At 38.6% G+C, this 15,950-nt stretch overlaps 1 protein-coding gene across 1 annotated transcript in view; it reads left to right on the top strand.

Annotated features, from left to right (window-relative positions):
* INTS4 (integrator complex subunit 4) overlaps positions 1-15,950 on the top strand; it is a 97,150-nt gene that overhangs the window by 20,329 nt on the left and 60,871 nt on the right. Inside the window, exons 5-11 of the mRNA XM_043994795.1 lie at positions 288-473; positions 3,392-3,442; positions 7,422-7,510; positions 7,922-8,042; positions 12,024-12,095; positions 12,649-12,823; positions 15,696-15,901. Coding sequence (XP_043850730.1) covers positions 288-473; positions 3,392-3,442; positions 7,422-7,510; positions 7,922-8,042; positions 12,024-12,095; positions 12,649-12,823; positions 15,696-15,901 — 900 coding nt within the window. The remainder of the gene's footprint in view (positions 1-287; positions 474-3,391; positions 3,443-7,421; positions 7,511-7,921; positions 8,043-12,023; positions 12,096-12,648; positions 12,824-15,695; positions 15,902-15,950) is intronic.

Here is a 15,950-nt window from a genome sequence, read left to right as displayed (position 1 = left end):
TTACCAGCTATGTGACCCTGCCCCCCAAAACAAAAACAAACAAAAAGTGATGAACTCAAGAGTATTGGTTGAAACATTTCTTTGGACATGACCATTGTGAGAATTGTTACATTTCTAATGGGGTTTGTTTTGTTTTTCTTACCATCTCATTGAGGTGGGGGTGGGGTTGGAAGGAGGTAGGGAAGGAAAGAATGTTGATCTTGAAAATAAGATAAAGTTGCATTAAAACATTTTTTAAAAATTAATTGACCTCAGTAGCATCTTTTGGTTTCTTCCTCTTATTGTAGCATCTCACTGACACCTCTCATGGGGTAAGAAACAAGTGCCTGCAATTACTTGGCAATCTGGGCTCTTTGGAGAAAAATGTTGCCAAGGATGCTGAAGGCCTGGCTACCAAAGACGTTCAGAAGATTATAGGGGATTATTTCGTGGATCAGGACCCTCGTGTACGGACAGCAGCTATAAAAGCAATGGTAAATAAAATTGTCATAATAAATTAGGGACAGTTTTCTTTTCTTTTAAATTTGGTTCCAACTGTTGTTGATGTATCTTGTGTGTGTGTGTGTTTCTTTTTCTGGGCAGAGCCTTTGGATTTAGTTTCAGAAGTTGTAATTTTCTAGAAGTGAAAAATAGGGATTTTTATATAATGTGATTAGTCTTTTATGACCCCTATGAGCCCTGACTCCTTGAGGTCAAGATCACTGTATTTTTTGTTTTTCATGTTTCAAGATGTGTGTATGTCTTCCAGTGTTGTTTCTGTGTCATATATACTTGCCTTCATGTGTATTTGTTAAATGTGTTTGTGTGTGCACATGTGTGTGATTCTAAATGTCTGCATTTGTGCACCTCTGAGCAAGTCTAGGTGTTTACACAATCTGATACGTGTCGTGTATGCATCCCTCTGTAAGGGTCTCTGCGTGTGTGCCCAGGTCAGCGTGATTGGAAAAAGAAGCACAGCCTCCTACAGACCAGGTCATATCAGACTGACCTCATAACCCTCTTTGACAGTATATGCAGACTGGCTGGCATGAGAATGCCATCTGGATTATAAATTAGATTTCAGTAAAACATGCGACAGATTCTCTTCTGTTCTGATCGAGAAGAAGATGGAGAGAGAAGGCTGAGTCTTGGCAGGGCACAGTTGGTGAAATGATAAGAGAATAAGGACGGTGTAGAGCTCAGCTGGTTCACCAAAGGGTTGGTATGGGGAAAGGAGAGAGCGGCAAGTGCAGGCTAGACGGCCTGAGAGAGACCTGATTGGAGGTCGCAGTGTGGACAACAAGCAGGATTTCAGAAGGGAAAAACAGGGAGAAGTGGAAAATCACTAGATTATGGTTGGACAGGGGGATTGCAGAATTCTTGAATGCTGCAGAGGCCTGGGTTCAACCACCTCTGATACACCCCATCTGTGTGACCTTGGGCAGGTCACTTAACTTCCCTGGGGCTTTGATTTTTCTCCTCTAAAATACGAGAGGATTGGAGTGGCTGGCCTCTGGGGTGCCTTCTAGCTCTGGCTCAATGGTACCATGATGGAGTATTTGAAGGGCTGTCATTTGGAAAGAGGATGACACTCACCGTACTTGGCTGCAGAAGGTAGGAGTTGTACAGAGACGTATTGAAGGTGGATGTAAGGAGAACCTTCCTAAACACTAGAGCTAGCCCCAAAACCAGGGACTGCCTCAGAGGCTGGAGGGCCCTTTGGTGGAGGTTTTTGAGAAAAGACTGGACTATTACTTGTTGGGGAAGGAATTTTTGTTCAGCTACAGTTTGAACTGATGCCTTCTGTGCTCTGTTCATTCATCCTTTCGGATTTCAGAGGTGTCTGTGATGGAATGTTTCTGTTTGTGTGCTTTGTCATGCCTTAATGAAAGTTCTCCCCTGTTGTACATAGCACCTGGGACTGATTCAAGCATTAACTGGCTTTTAATGCTTCTGAGGTTGAAGGCCTAACACTTGATAGGTGTTGGGGGGGTGGGGGTGGGGGGTCCTGCTTTTGAAATGTAGATGAATTTTTTATTTTTTAGCTCTTCCTTCACACAGCCTTTTAGTTTTATTTTGGCCTTTTGCACTTATATCCTATTCATTTCTGAATATACTCCTACTTTTTTTTTCAATCTTAATAGAATTTTTTTTCCCAGTTACATCTAAGGATAGTTTTCAGCATTCATTTTTATAAGATTTTGAGTTCCAAATTTTTCTCCCTCTCTCCTTTCCTTCCCCAAGACAGCAAGCAATCTGATATAGGTTAAATATATACAGTCACATTAAACATATTTCCACATTAGTTATATTATGAAAGAAGAATCAGAACAAAAGGGAAAGACCTCAAGAAAGATAAAGTTAAAAATCCTACTTCTCCTTCTCATTCCTTTTATTTTTTTTTTTTATTTTTTTTTTTTTAGGCAATGGGGGTTAAGTGACTTGCCCACGGTCACACAGCTAGTAAATGTCAAGTGTCTGAGGCCAGATTTGAACTCAGGTACTCCTGAATCCAGGGCCGGTGCTTTAACCACTGCGCCATCTAGCTGCCCCCCATTCCTTTTAACAAAGAAGGAAAAAGGAAAAAGAGGTGAGTAAGATTAGCCAGCGCAGTGACCACTTTCTAACAACATATGCACCATTCCATACCTGTAGTCCCTCACCTCTCCAAGGAAAGTATAGAGATAAGTTTTTTTACTTCTCCTCTAGGGTCAAACCCCATTTTTATAATCGTACATTGTTCAGTTATATTTTCCTGCCAGTTTTGTTGTGCTCATGTATGTTTTTTTTGTTTGTTTTGTTTTGTTTTGTTTTTAGTGAGGCAATTGGGGTTAAGTGACTTGCCCAGGGTCACACAGCTAGTAAGTGTTAAGTGTCTGAGGCTGGATTTGAACTCAGGTACTCCCGACTCCAAGGCCAGTGCTCTATCCACTGCGCCACCTAGCTGCCCCTCGTGTATGTTTTTTTACTCTGCATCAGTTTATGTAAGTCTTCCCATATTTCCCCTCAGGCTCCTTCTTAATTTAACTGTATTTTTCTCAGGGACTTATCTGAGCGCTAAGGTTGATGCCTGGGGCATTCCCTGAGTTTGCCTTTTGTTTGACATTTTCAATGAAAGGTTCTCGTGAAATATTTGATCAAGTTCTTTAATTATATAGCTTTGATACTGAGGGAAAGAGTCCCTGAATCATGTGTTGGCTCCATCTTTGTGACCCTGATCAAGTTCACCTCTTAGCTTCATTGTCCTTGTCTGTTCAGTGGAAATGGTTATATCCATTTCCTGCTCCCCAGAGCTGTTGGGAGGAAAGCACTGAGCCAACTATGAGGTTCCTTGGAAATGTGAATGTCCTTCTGTTAGTATCAGATAAACATGTTATCTAAATGTTGAAGTTGTCATTTCTTTCTTCTCTAGTTGCAGCTTCACGAAAGAGGACTGAAATTACATCAAACAATTTACAACCAGGTAACTTAATGATTTTTATCATTGGTGGAAGGAGGGGGAGGGAGAAGAAAGGCTTTTGATTTCTGAGGCCAAACAAGTTGAAGTTGTTGGCTTTGGGTGATGGGAGGTTTTATATCTGTTAGAGTTCCACAGAGCAGGTAGGTTTTAGTAGAAAAACAAAACAACCAGCCATTCTAGTACTTTATGACTGGACGTATGAAAATAATCCTTCTGAGCAAGAATTCTAGAATTTTTTCCATAGACTATCATTCATCAGAAGCTGCTTTGTTGTCACAGGGTTAATGAGGAAATAAAAGGCATTTTGAGTATGAGGGCAATACCCCGAGCCCCCACCAGCCTCTTCTAGGACACACGCCAGGCAGCGCAATAATTTTTGTGTGCTGTCTCTGGTACACTGTGTCAGCACCCGTCCAGATCTTACTTCATGCTACTCCTCTCACATACATCATGTTCTAGCCACAACACATTACTTTCTGTTCCCAATTATGTCCTGTACTCTACTGACTTACCACTGCTTCTCATAATTTTACCAGTCTTGGAATTCTCCTTTCTTCATCTCCCACTTCTGCCCAGTGACATCCTTCCATTTCTCATCTAGGGCCAAATGCCATTTCCCAGAAGAAGCCCTTCTTGATCTCATCACACAAAGGTGATTCCTTCCCTGCACACTGATCATGTTGTAGTTTAATTGTATATATCTTATCTCCTCTATTGTATTCTAAGCTCCTGGAAGATAGTGGCATAGTTTATCTAATTTTGTTATCATCTTCAATGCCTAACAAAGTGTATTGCTTGTGCATTGATGGATTTGTGATCTTGTCGTTTTGAGTACTCCCTCCGCTGATGTAAATTGTAATCTACCCATATTTCTTGTTCTCTTAAATTTTTTGCCCATATTTTCTAATAAATCCAGAAATCTTCTCAGTGCACTTGGAAGGCCTTATTCTTGTTCTGCTAGGATCTTAGGAGCACTGATCTATCTGTTGATACTGATTCTCAATATATAACTGGCCTACTTCCTTTTCTGGTCATACATGTTCTCCATAATGCCTTTCATTGGGTTTTGGTTTTTTTTTTTTACATGATTCATTAATACTAACTGTTTTTTCCAATGTTGAGTTATCCTTGCATCCCTGGTATGGATCCAACTTGGTTATAGTAAATTATTTTCAAGTTATATACACACATGTATAAATACATGTATAGTATCCTTATGAGGATTTTATTTAAAATTTCTGCCTCAATATTTTTTAACAAGATTGGTCCATATTTTTCTTTCTCTGCCTTGATTTTCCCTGATTTGACTATCAGGATGGATATGTATTTCATAAAAAGAATTTCATAGGATGCTTTCTGTCTCTATATTTGAGAATAACTATTAACATAGGTATTAATTGCTCTTTAGATGTTTGATAAGAATTCACTTATAAATCTTTTTTTTTTTTTTAATTTTAAGTGAGGCATTTGGAGTTAAATGACTTGCCCAGGGTCACACAGCTAGTAAATGTTAACTGTCTGAGGCCGGATTTGAGCTCAGGTACTCCTGATTCCAGGGCCGGTGCTCTATCCACTGTGCCATCTAGCTGCCCCCTATAAATCTATTTGAACCATGTTCCTTGTCTTTGGTGATTCCTTTGTGTCCTTGATTTTTTTTTTAAAGGAGTAGGTTAGGATCTGTATTTCTTGGTTTTTTAGTAGATGTATTTTTAAAAGTATCTTATATTTTTCTAGATACTTATAAATTAACTTTGATTTCTCAGTTTTGTTTGCATATAATTATAGTAATTTTTGATCATTCTTTTCCTTTGTGTTATGGATTTACATTGTTAATTTTTTATGTTGGCTATGTTTTTTTATTTTGTTAGTCTTTAAAAAATTAACTCTTTGTTTATCTGTTCTATGGATTTTTTGCTTTTGAATTTATTTCTACACTAAAGTTCAAGATTTCTTCTTTTATACTTGTTTTAGGGTTGCTAATTTGTTTTTTTCTAGTCTGTTTAATTGCACTGAGTGTTCATTGTGTCATTTTTGCTGCTCTTCTATCACAACTCATCATTGGTTACTGTGCCACTTATGTCCATCATTTATGTTCAGTTGCCCTTTGAGTCATTTGTAATAACTCTTTTGTGGTCATGATGTCTCCTGATTCATAATCAGGAACATTGTATGGTCTTAAAAAGATTAAGTTTTTATAGACTTGTGAACGTCGAAAGTATTACAAAATTTCCCAAATGTATTTTGTTCTAATCATATCCTCTTCCATTTTGGCCCCAGTTCATCTTTATGATTTGTTGAATAGAAGCAGCTAGGTGGCACAGGACTTGGAGTCCAGAAAGTCCCGGGTTTGATTCCTGCTTTAGACCCTTACTAGCTATGTGACCCACAGTGGGTCACTTAAACTTTCTGTTTCCTCATCTGTAAAACTGTTGTTGTTGTTGTTTGTCCTTCATTCTCAAAGAGGACCATGACAGATGTCATAACTTTTCAATGAATTGGATTTAAGTGAAGAAGGGCTGGGCTAAGTCACAAGCCTCACCCTCTCCTCCAGAGCCAACTGGGTCCAGTGGTAAGATATATTATCAGGACAACTGGAGATGGCCCCCATCTGCAAAATAGGAATAATACCGATAACTACTTCATGGGGTGATTATTGGGTTAAATGGGATAACATATGTAAAGAACTCTGTAAATCTTAAAGTACTATATAAACGCTAGCTATCTTTATTATTATTGAAATTATGCCTATGTTTACTAGAAGACTAACTGGATAGCCTGTCTGGCTGCATAGTGTAATATGGGCAATGTATGTTTTTTCAAGGTTCTCCCATCCCACCCAACCCCCAGTGTAGATGATAATAATCTTTCATATTTTTATGGGATTCTTTGAGGAGCTTTTATAGGGTTCTAGGTTTTAAAAAAATTTGCATGTTGCCATCTGCAAATAGTAATGTGGCATTGTGGATGGAGTACAGGGCCAGGAGTCAAGAAGACTTGAGTTCAAATCTAGGTTCAGATACTTATTAGCTGTGTGATCCTGAATAACTCACTTAATCTTTTCTTCATCTGGGAAATGGGGGCAATAACAGTACCCAGTTATCATTTACAGCAGCTGGTTATTATTTATATAACAGCACATAGTAGGTGCTTAATATACTTGTTATCTTTCTTCCTTCCTCACTTTTTCATTGACATTTTTTATATGTTTAATGTTATATATCAGATTATCTGCTGTCTAGGAGGGATGGGGAGAAGAAGAAAAATTTCAAATTGGAAATCTTATCTAAACAAAGGTTGAAAACTTAAATAAATTTTTTTAAAGACATTTTTTGGCTTGTTTTTGATACTTTAGTGAGCATCAGTCATGTGAGCTTACAGGCACCTTGTGGCCCAAGGCATGTAAAAATACTGATTTGCCACATGGCTTTTATGTGTCATGACACCCACTTTAAATAATGGAATAATGTTCCTGAAGTTTGTGTGACTGTATTACTACATTTGTTTTGTTGGTGGTAAGGGGTAGGTGATGCTATAGTTGTTAGATAAAATAATAGAAAATCCAGGATTATTTTACTCAGCTGTAAGCCTCTATTTACTATCTTATCCAAATCCTATCCCCATTTTTGTTTTTACAGACAAATATGCAAGAGGGCTGTTCTAAGGGTCACTAAAAGCCAAAGGTTCCACACCAAAACCTATAACAACAAATGTTTATTAAGTGGACACTGTGTACAGTGTGAAGAAAATAAAAATTTTAGATCAGAAATGGAGCTTATTATAAGTTGTTAGAGGTTGACGGTTATATTACACTATAAATAGATTAGAGAATTACAAAATAAAGTTCTTTGTTCTAATGGCCCAGGCATATTTTAATTGCCCTAATCTAGCTGTCTTATCTTCTTTTCAAGAATAGTTTAAAAAGTCCTTTGGGGAATGAAAGAGGAATATGTAATTAAAGTGTTATTGGAAACTTTCATTTCAGGCCTGTAAATTGCTCTCTGATGATTATGAACAAGTTCGAAGTGCTGCTGTTCAGTTGATTTGGGTCCTTAGTCAGCTCTATCCTGAAAGGTCAGTATGGGGGTAAAAAGAAACTTCTGTTCATCATCAAACAATTTTTGTCCTTCCCACTCATAAAACCCCAACAGAACCCAGTGGGAATGTACCAGGTTCACATAATAGAAGGAAATGAAAGAGCTGTGCTATTATTACTGAACCAAATAATTCTAAATGACTGCCTGTTTCTGAATGCTAAGTTGTCATGTTTCCCAGTGCCCTAACTGGATTGAGTTTATGTTACTTCACATTGCAAAAGTAAAAGTATTTATTCTGTTCAGCTTGCTGTAGGACTAGGCTTGTTTATTGTATTTTTAATGTTCCCATCTACATTACAGTCATGTTTATTGTGTTGATCCCGAACCTAAGAATTCATGTTTTGGAACATGCTTCTTTTTTCTTTTCTTTTTTTTTTTTTAAAAATAGCATTGTCCCCATTCCTTCTTCTAATGAGGAAATTCGCTTAGTTGATGATGCTTTTGGAAAAATTTGTCATATGGTCAGTGATGGGTCTTGGGTGGTTCGAGTCCAAGCAGCAAAGCTTTTGGTAAGTTATATTTACCTTTTTCTACCTGCCAATATTAGATATAGGGTTTTGGAAGAAGAAATTATTTATCAAAAACATTGGACATATATATTTAGGAGGTCATTAATATAAAGATAGAATTTACCCTTTAAATAGTAAGCCTCCTTAGTTGTTTTCAGTATGATTTAATTTGAATACAACTTTTCGGGATCTCATGATTCCTGTAAAACAAGGCAGTGAATGAAAGTATTCTAGTCCTAGCTGTCTCAGTAACCAGTGATGTGACTTTGAAAAAAATCACTTCTTCTTGTGTGTGATCTCTTATATAAAGTAATGTCATGATAGAAAGATTTAGAGGCACATAGCTGCGTGATTGAACAATTAGGGCTCCTGCCTTGAGAATTGAACTACTTTCTTTACTAATGCAAGTTGGCCACTGGTCTGCAACTAAATGACTTGCCCGAGGTCACACAGCCACTATGTATCACAAGTAAGACTTGAATACAAGATTTCATCTTGAAAGTTAGCCCTCTCTCCAGGGTACTATACTACCTCTTAGCTACATTGGGAAACCCAAAGCAGTCATCATATTTGATCCTCTCTTGGTCTCTCTATAGAGACTGTAAATGATTGTAATTGTTTCTAATGTAGAAACAGTTCTAGTTACAGAATAGGTGTCTGTGGGGCCTCCTGCAGGGGCCTATACTTTGGGCATCATTATCATTGTTATTATATAGTGATGATGATGATGATGATGACAAAGACAATACTTTGCATTTATAAAGGATTTTTCAGTTTGTACACTATAGATAGTGTGTTAGTCCTATTTTATAAAACTGTTGAAACTGAGACATGATGAGATTAGGTCTTACCATGTGTTTTCTGCTTTATTCGCTATGCTATAATAAAATACAAAACACTTTTCAAAATTTAATTTATGTATTGGTCTTTTAAATGTTTGTCCTTTGCTTCATTCTTTAAAATATTTAAGTCAACTGACAAAGCAGATATCTAGAAAATAACAGTGTATGGTTGCTTCACTTGGGCAGGGTGTGTCAAAACAGTGCCCTTTGAAACAATCTAGATCTGAAACATGGTAGCAGAAACTCTTTTGGCTTTGGCTAGGTAGGCATAGGCCCTCCCCAGTATGTTGGAAACTGTCAAAAGTACACCAGAACCCAATGGGAATATACAAGATTCACATAATGGAAGGATTTGAAAGTGCCATGTTGTTACTATTACTTAACCAAAGATGCCACGAACATCCACTGCATCCTGGGTCATCTCCAGTCATCTTGGCTTTTGTCTTGCCACTGGGTCTTGTAAGGGGCTAAAATTCTAGCTAGTCTGTCTAAAATATCTAATGAGTGGTCAACAATAAATTTTAAGCTTTAGCAAGAGTGAGACTTTTAAGCATTTATTAAGGAGAATAAGAATTCAGTAAAGAGAAAGAGGCCTAGATTCAACTATCTATCTCAGGGAGCTACAGTTCTGCTCCGCTCTCCATGAGAGTCGTGGTGAAAAAAAAAGGGAGAGAGCCAGCCTTGCCCCCTCTTCCTCCCACAAAATACGTCACTTCCTGACGCCAAAGAAAAGCCACATGTCTTGCCCTCAGGTGCCTTCTTCTCATGGCGGAGCTTTCCTACAGTAAGTCTCCAGCAGGTGGTGTCATTCCAATCATTACAGTCCCCCTTTTGTTTCTTCAAGAAACATGTGGTGTTTCCTTGATGAAATGGTCAAAAATAACAGAATACCCTATACTAACAAACAATATGTTAGCATTGTCAATGATTAAATTAAACAGTGAGAGTTCTTCAAAATATAACTCATGCTCAAACTCGAGATATATATATATATATATATATATATACACGCACACACACATACACATATACATATATATACACATACTTACATACATACATCGCATATGACATTCCCCTCCTTTATATAATACAGGGTGACACAGGTTGGAAGAGATGTTAAGAGCCGGACAGGTACAAGTGAGATTCATCTGCATAGAGATGATCATCAAAACCTTGGGAGTTGATGAGTTTACTCAGTAAAATAGTATAGAAAGAAGGACAGATCCTGGAGAGGACCCTCACAGTTAGCAGAGATGATGGGAATGAGAATCCAACCAATGAGACAAAGCAGAAGTGGTTAAGCAGCTAAGAGGAGAACCAGAGAGAACAGTGGCAGAAAAACACAACAGAACATCAAGGAAAATACTGTGATTGACAGTGTCAGGGGCTACAGAGAGGTCATGTGGGGTAAGGATTGAGAAAAGGTAATTCAATTTGGCAATTAAGAGATTACTAGTTACTTTGGAATAGCTTTGTGAGCCTTCTCTTTAAGACCCATCATTCCCTGACCTGTATGAAACTTATCTGTGGATGTTGTGTTGACCCTTCCACTCAGTAGACTATAAACTTCCTGAGGACAGGTTTTATTTTTGTCATATTCACTGTTGCCTTGAGAAAGAGATCAAATTTTTGCTTCTAGTAGGATCAGTATTTTTGCACAAACTAATGTTTGCTAAACTACTTCAACTAGATGATTAATCCATTATACAGCCAGAAAACAAAGGAATATGTGAAGTCCAGGAGGAGGAGACTGTTATCCTGACAGGAAAGGGACCTGGAAGGCTCCCCTAGGAGTAGTTGCATTTGAATTGGGCTTTAATGGATTGAAAGGAATTGAACAAGTGAAGAAGGAAAGTGTTCTAGACATTAAGGAACAGGCCTCTGCAGAGACAGGGAAGATGGCAAGCACATTTTTCAATCTGACATCAAGAAAGAAGCACTTTTTTAATAAAAAACTTTTCAGAATTCCAAAGATGTATGTCTGTATATGGATGCTAAATGCTTTTCTTTATAGCTGGTAAATTTAGGCTTATTCTAAAATGTGATAAATAATGGTTATATTGCAGTTTGAGGGAAAACCTAATTTGCATGTATTTGCTCCTATTAAAATGGATGAGAATTCAGTTGGGTGGATATTTTTTGTTTTGTTTTGGGAAGGGGTTAGGGTGTGTGTGTGTGTGTGTGTGTGTTGTTTTTAGGGCTTTTACCTACATAAAATAGTTGTTGCTTTTTGTGGCATAATAGGAATAGAGCACACAAAACTCAATATCAGGATATGCAGAATCTCATCCAGGTGCCCTGTTTGAATTTTGATTTCACCTTATGTAATATAGGGATAAGCTGGACTTCATTCATCCCTGGATAGTTAGTCAGGACGATGAGGGGCTTAGAAGCCATGCAATAGAAGGATTGGCCAAGTACTATATTTCAGATGTCATCTGATGGTGAGAACACAACTGGAGGGTCATGTTTATTTCTGAGTGTCCCATTTAGAATGGACGTTGATAAGTTGGAACAGGTCTAGAGAAGGGCTGCCAGGATGGGGAAGGCACTGGAGACCGTGTCAGGAGGCTTGGTTGGAGGAACTGGGGAAGTTTCATTTGGAGCAGAGAAGACTTGGGTGGCAGGTGGACATGATAGTGGGCCAGTATTTGGTGGACAGTCTTTGTTCTTCTCCTTAGTCCCAGGGGGCAGAACTATTAGTAGTGGGTAAAAATGGCAAAAGAGCAGATTTGTCCTACATAAGGAAAAACATATTAAGAATTAAATTGGTTCAGCATAGAATGAACTATCTCAGGAGGGAGCAAGTTCCCTATCACTAGTTTTCTAACAGACTGGTTGACCTGTTACTTGTCAGAAATGTTGGAGAGGAGATTCCAGTTCAGGCTTTGTTTATCATGTTTTAGGCTGACTCTGAAAGGCTGGAAGTCAGACCAACTCTGAGATTCAATACTTACACCCTCCATTTTCTATCACAAGACTGTTGTGATCAAAAACACTTGTAAATTGTAAAGAACCATAGATATTTAAGCTACTCTAGTATGTATTTGTTAATAAACTGCAATATAGGAATTGCATGACAGTATTCTAAGCATACAAGTTATTTTATGTGCTTAATTGATTCATCATTTTACAGGGTTCCATGGGGCAAGTCAGTTCCCATTTCTTGGAGCAGACCCTTGATAAGAAGCTCATGTCGGATTTGAGGGTAAACTGGCATTTCTTCACATAATCTAGACCTTTGTAACTAATGTTCCTTGGTTAAGTAAATGCCTTATCAACCTGATTTATTGTTTAGGTTTATCCCCTCCTTTGAGACATTTAGTGAGTGGTCAGATGGCTGACACTTTGGAACTGAAAAACTAAATCACAGATTACTCCATTAGTGTTTAGTGTGGAGGAGGAGGAGTCATCAAAAACTTAGTGTGGATAATGAATTTCACTTTAAGAAGAAGGAAATTTAACATGGAAAGTCTACCGGCTTTACTAAGTCTCATTTGATTGAGGCAGAATGATTCCCTTCTGATTTTTGACATTCTGTTCCATATAATCCCCTCCAGCCCATTTTCAGCACCACTTCCTACTTGGTAGCAATGACAGCTCTACTTTCTTCAGAAGTCTTGACACAATTCTCCTGTGGTAGGATTAAACTGTAACTAGAAAAATCTCCTGACTCCTTTGTTACTTTGATGGGACCTAGGGGAAAAAAGCCAACCATGAGTGTTTCCTGTGAATGCTAATTTTCACATTGGTCTTTGCAGCGGAAACGCACAGCACATGAGCGTGCCAAAGAACTGTACAGCTCAGGGGAGTTTTCTAGTGGCAGAAAATGGGGCGATGATGCCCCCAAAGAGGAAATAGACACAGGTGCTGTGAACTTGATTGAATCTGGAGCTTGTGGAGCCTTTGTCCATGGGTTGGAAGATGAAATGTATGGTAAGTACTACCCTAAAGTCATTCTTGGACAGGAGAGCAGAGAAAGCTGGTCTTAGAAATGACCTTAATAGCAGTGCTTCAGTTAGGCTAATGGTAAACACTCACACACAGGGCTTTTAAGGATTCCAAAATGCAGTCCTCTTAAGAGTCCTGCAAGCAAAGTGGGATCACTTAATATCCTCATGACCAAGAGACACCATGCTGCAGTGGAAAGGGCTACATTTGGAGTTGGAAGATCTTGGGTCAGTTATTTATCCTTACTAACCTCAGTTTCTATAACTCTAAAATGGGGATCATACTACTTGTATATCTACCTCATGCTGAGTATACAGAGTAATGAAAAACATAGTCTGTGCCTACTGTCAATGGGTATACGGTTGATTCAGGACATAAATTGGCTAACAATATAGTCTATAGCCTATGCTGAGTGCCACAGAGTTGTAATGATCATTTGAGATGATGAATGTAAGGTGACTGTGAACCATTTTCTAACTATAAGTTATTATTGATATATAATTATGTGACCTTTACTTCTAGCCTGAATGGTATTGTATCCCTACTGACTCAAGTCTTGGCTTAATTAGAAGAGCATATAAGGACGACAGCCTGGCTGAGATTCAGTTAAACCAAGAACAGAAAATTCTATTCCAATATATTATAAGCAGTAGGTAGAGAAAATAATATTCTAATTTCTTTCCTTTTCCTGCTATCTAGTTGAGCCTTATTTTGGGATACTGGATCTGTCAAATTAATGATATCTTCAGGGCTCACAAAAAAGCACTGCAGGCTTAAAATTGTGGGAGAAATAGCCAGCTATTTGCATGTTTGGGGCCTTGCTCTGTTCCTGAATTTCTCTGCAGTCTTTGGCAAGTTCGTTAATGTGTTCATTATCTTGTGTTCATTTTCATTGCCTCAGAATTCAGGAAAATACTTTATCTTTTAGACATTGGGAAGAAATAATCAAAAAATTATGTGTTATAATAGAAAGAATGGACTTTGAGTCGGCAGACTTAGATTAGAATCCCAGCTCTGATGCTTCCTAGCTATGTGACCATTGCTAAGTTACTTCACCTTCCTGAACTTCAGTTTCCTCAGCTGTTACATGTAGATAATAATACTTGGGAGAAAGGTGTTTTGTAAGTCTTAAAGTACCATAGAAATGTATAAATGTATTGTTAAGTCTTCTAAATTCTATAATGCCAAGGATTGATTCATAAACCATGTCTCCAGAGCCCTGCTTATAAGAGAATCAAACAAATTACTGCTACTACTTGCCATTAATAACCCATGAACTTTTGGGCAAGTCCCTTCATTGCCCTGTCTATTATGGGAGATGGGACATATGCATGTAAAAGACCAGTCTAATATGTGTACTAAGTGCCCAAAGAGATCTTCCTCCCCAATTCCATGGCCTCTCTGTTGTCATAAGGAAGAGATGCACACCTGTTTGTATCTACATACCATACTCTGTCCCACCTCTTAACCAGAAAAAAAAATTCTCTTTATTTCACTCTAATTGGTTTACTTTATAACCCTATACATTTTATTTTATGCCTTTTAAAAACATGCTTCTGGGGCAGCTAGGTGGCACCATGGATAAAGCACCAGCCCTGGATTCAGGAGGACCTGAGTTCAAATCCAGCCTCAGACACATGACACTTATTAACTGTGTGACCCTGGGCAAGTCACTTAACCCTCATTGCCCCACAAAAACAAAACAAAAAGAAAAACATGCTTCTGAGAAGGGGCCTGTGGCTTCCCCAGACTGATTGCCCAAAGGGGCCCATACCCTGAAGAAGGAAAAAGCCCCTGCTCTACACCAAGCTGGCTCTGGACCAGGGCTCTTCCCAAGCTGCCATGGTCTCCAGCATGGGCCTGGTGGTTAGAGGAGTGGGTGGTCTGCTCCCAGCCACTAGGCCTAACTTCTAATTAGAAAGTTAGTTTATGCAACCTTAAATCTATAAAGCAGAAAAAGTTCCTTTCTCTGAACTCAGGCCTGTTGCTTTATGTGCCCAGACCAAATAGTTCAAGTCAGCCTTCTTTGATTCCCTCACCATTTATTAACTGCCTACCCTTAGCTAAATTCTTAAAATTAATAGCTATCAATAAACATATAATTATGAGAATAAAAATAAGGAATAAAATTTTACATAAAACAAGAAATAGATTTATTCTGCATTTCTTTTCAAGTTCATCTAAAGGTCTGCTGCCTCTGGCTTGGTTTTCTCTTCCTGAATTAAAATCAATGTAAATGTGGTTCTTGTTCGATTGACCTCACTTTGGAACTTGTGTATTTTAAGGACTTGGCCTGATAGGGTTTTTATTCTGAGAAACCGGTCCCTCTGCCAGGCAGCAGTCCAGAATCCCTTACCCCAGTATCCCAGGACTGGCATCATTTAGAGTTTTTTTTTTAATTTAAGCATGTTTTTACGGTTGCAACATGCTTTTAATTAGTTGAGATTTTTGCTCATAAGATCCAAACTGTAAATTTATAGGAAAGACTCTTGAGCATCTTCCCTTGGAACACATTAATAGGTGCTGTAGATACACGTGGCACATTTCTTAAAGGCTTTCCTGCTCACAGAGCACTTTCCTTACAGGAGTCTATAAGGTGAGCAGTGTGAGAGTTTTATTCCCATTTTACAGGAAAGCGAAGTGGCAAAGAGAGGGCAGTGACTCACTCAGGGCTACTCACAAGCTTGTGGTGGAGCCAGGACTGAAGCACCCCCAAGGCTGTTTGTACAAATCCCAAACTCTTCCCACTTTGTCATGCTCTGTGTTTGTTTGGCCAAGCACTGGCGAGCGAAACTTGGAGAGACTCCCAAAGGGCGTCACTCAGGCTACTGTTGTTCTCCCTTTCTTCTCTCCGCAGAGGTCCGGATTGCAGCAGTCGAGGCTCTCTGCATGCTGGCCCAGTCTTCGCCATCTTTTGCAGAGAAGTGCCTTGATTTTTTAGTAGATATGTTCAATGATGAAATTGAAGAGGTGCGCCTCCAGTCAATTCACACCATGAGAAAGATTTCTAATAACATTACACTCCGAGAGGATCAGCTCGATACAGTGCTGGCTGTCTTAGAGGTGAGTGTGGTTCCCTCTCCACAGCATATGTCATCTCTTCAGGGTTTCC

This window comes from Dromiciops gliroides, chromosome 3 (genome assembly GCF_019393635.1).
Source record: "Dromiciops gliroides isolate mDroGli1 chromosome 3, mDroGli1.pri, whole genome shotgun sequence".
NCBI classification, from domain to species: domain Eukaryota; kingdom Metazoa; phylum Chordata; class Mammalia; order Microbiotheria; family Microbiotheriidae; genus Dromiciops; species Dromiciops gliroides.
Note: the sequence above shows the minus strand (reverse complement) of the source record. Positions and strands in the feature narration are given on the sequence as shown.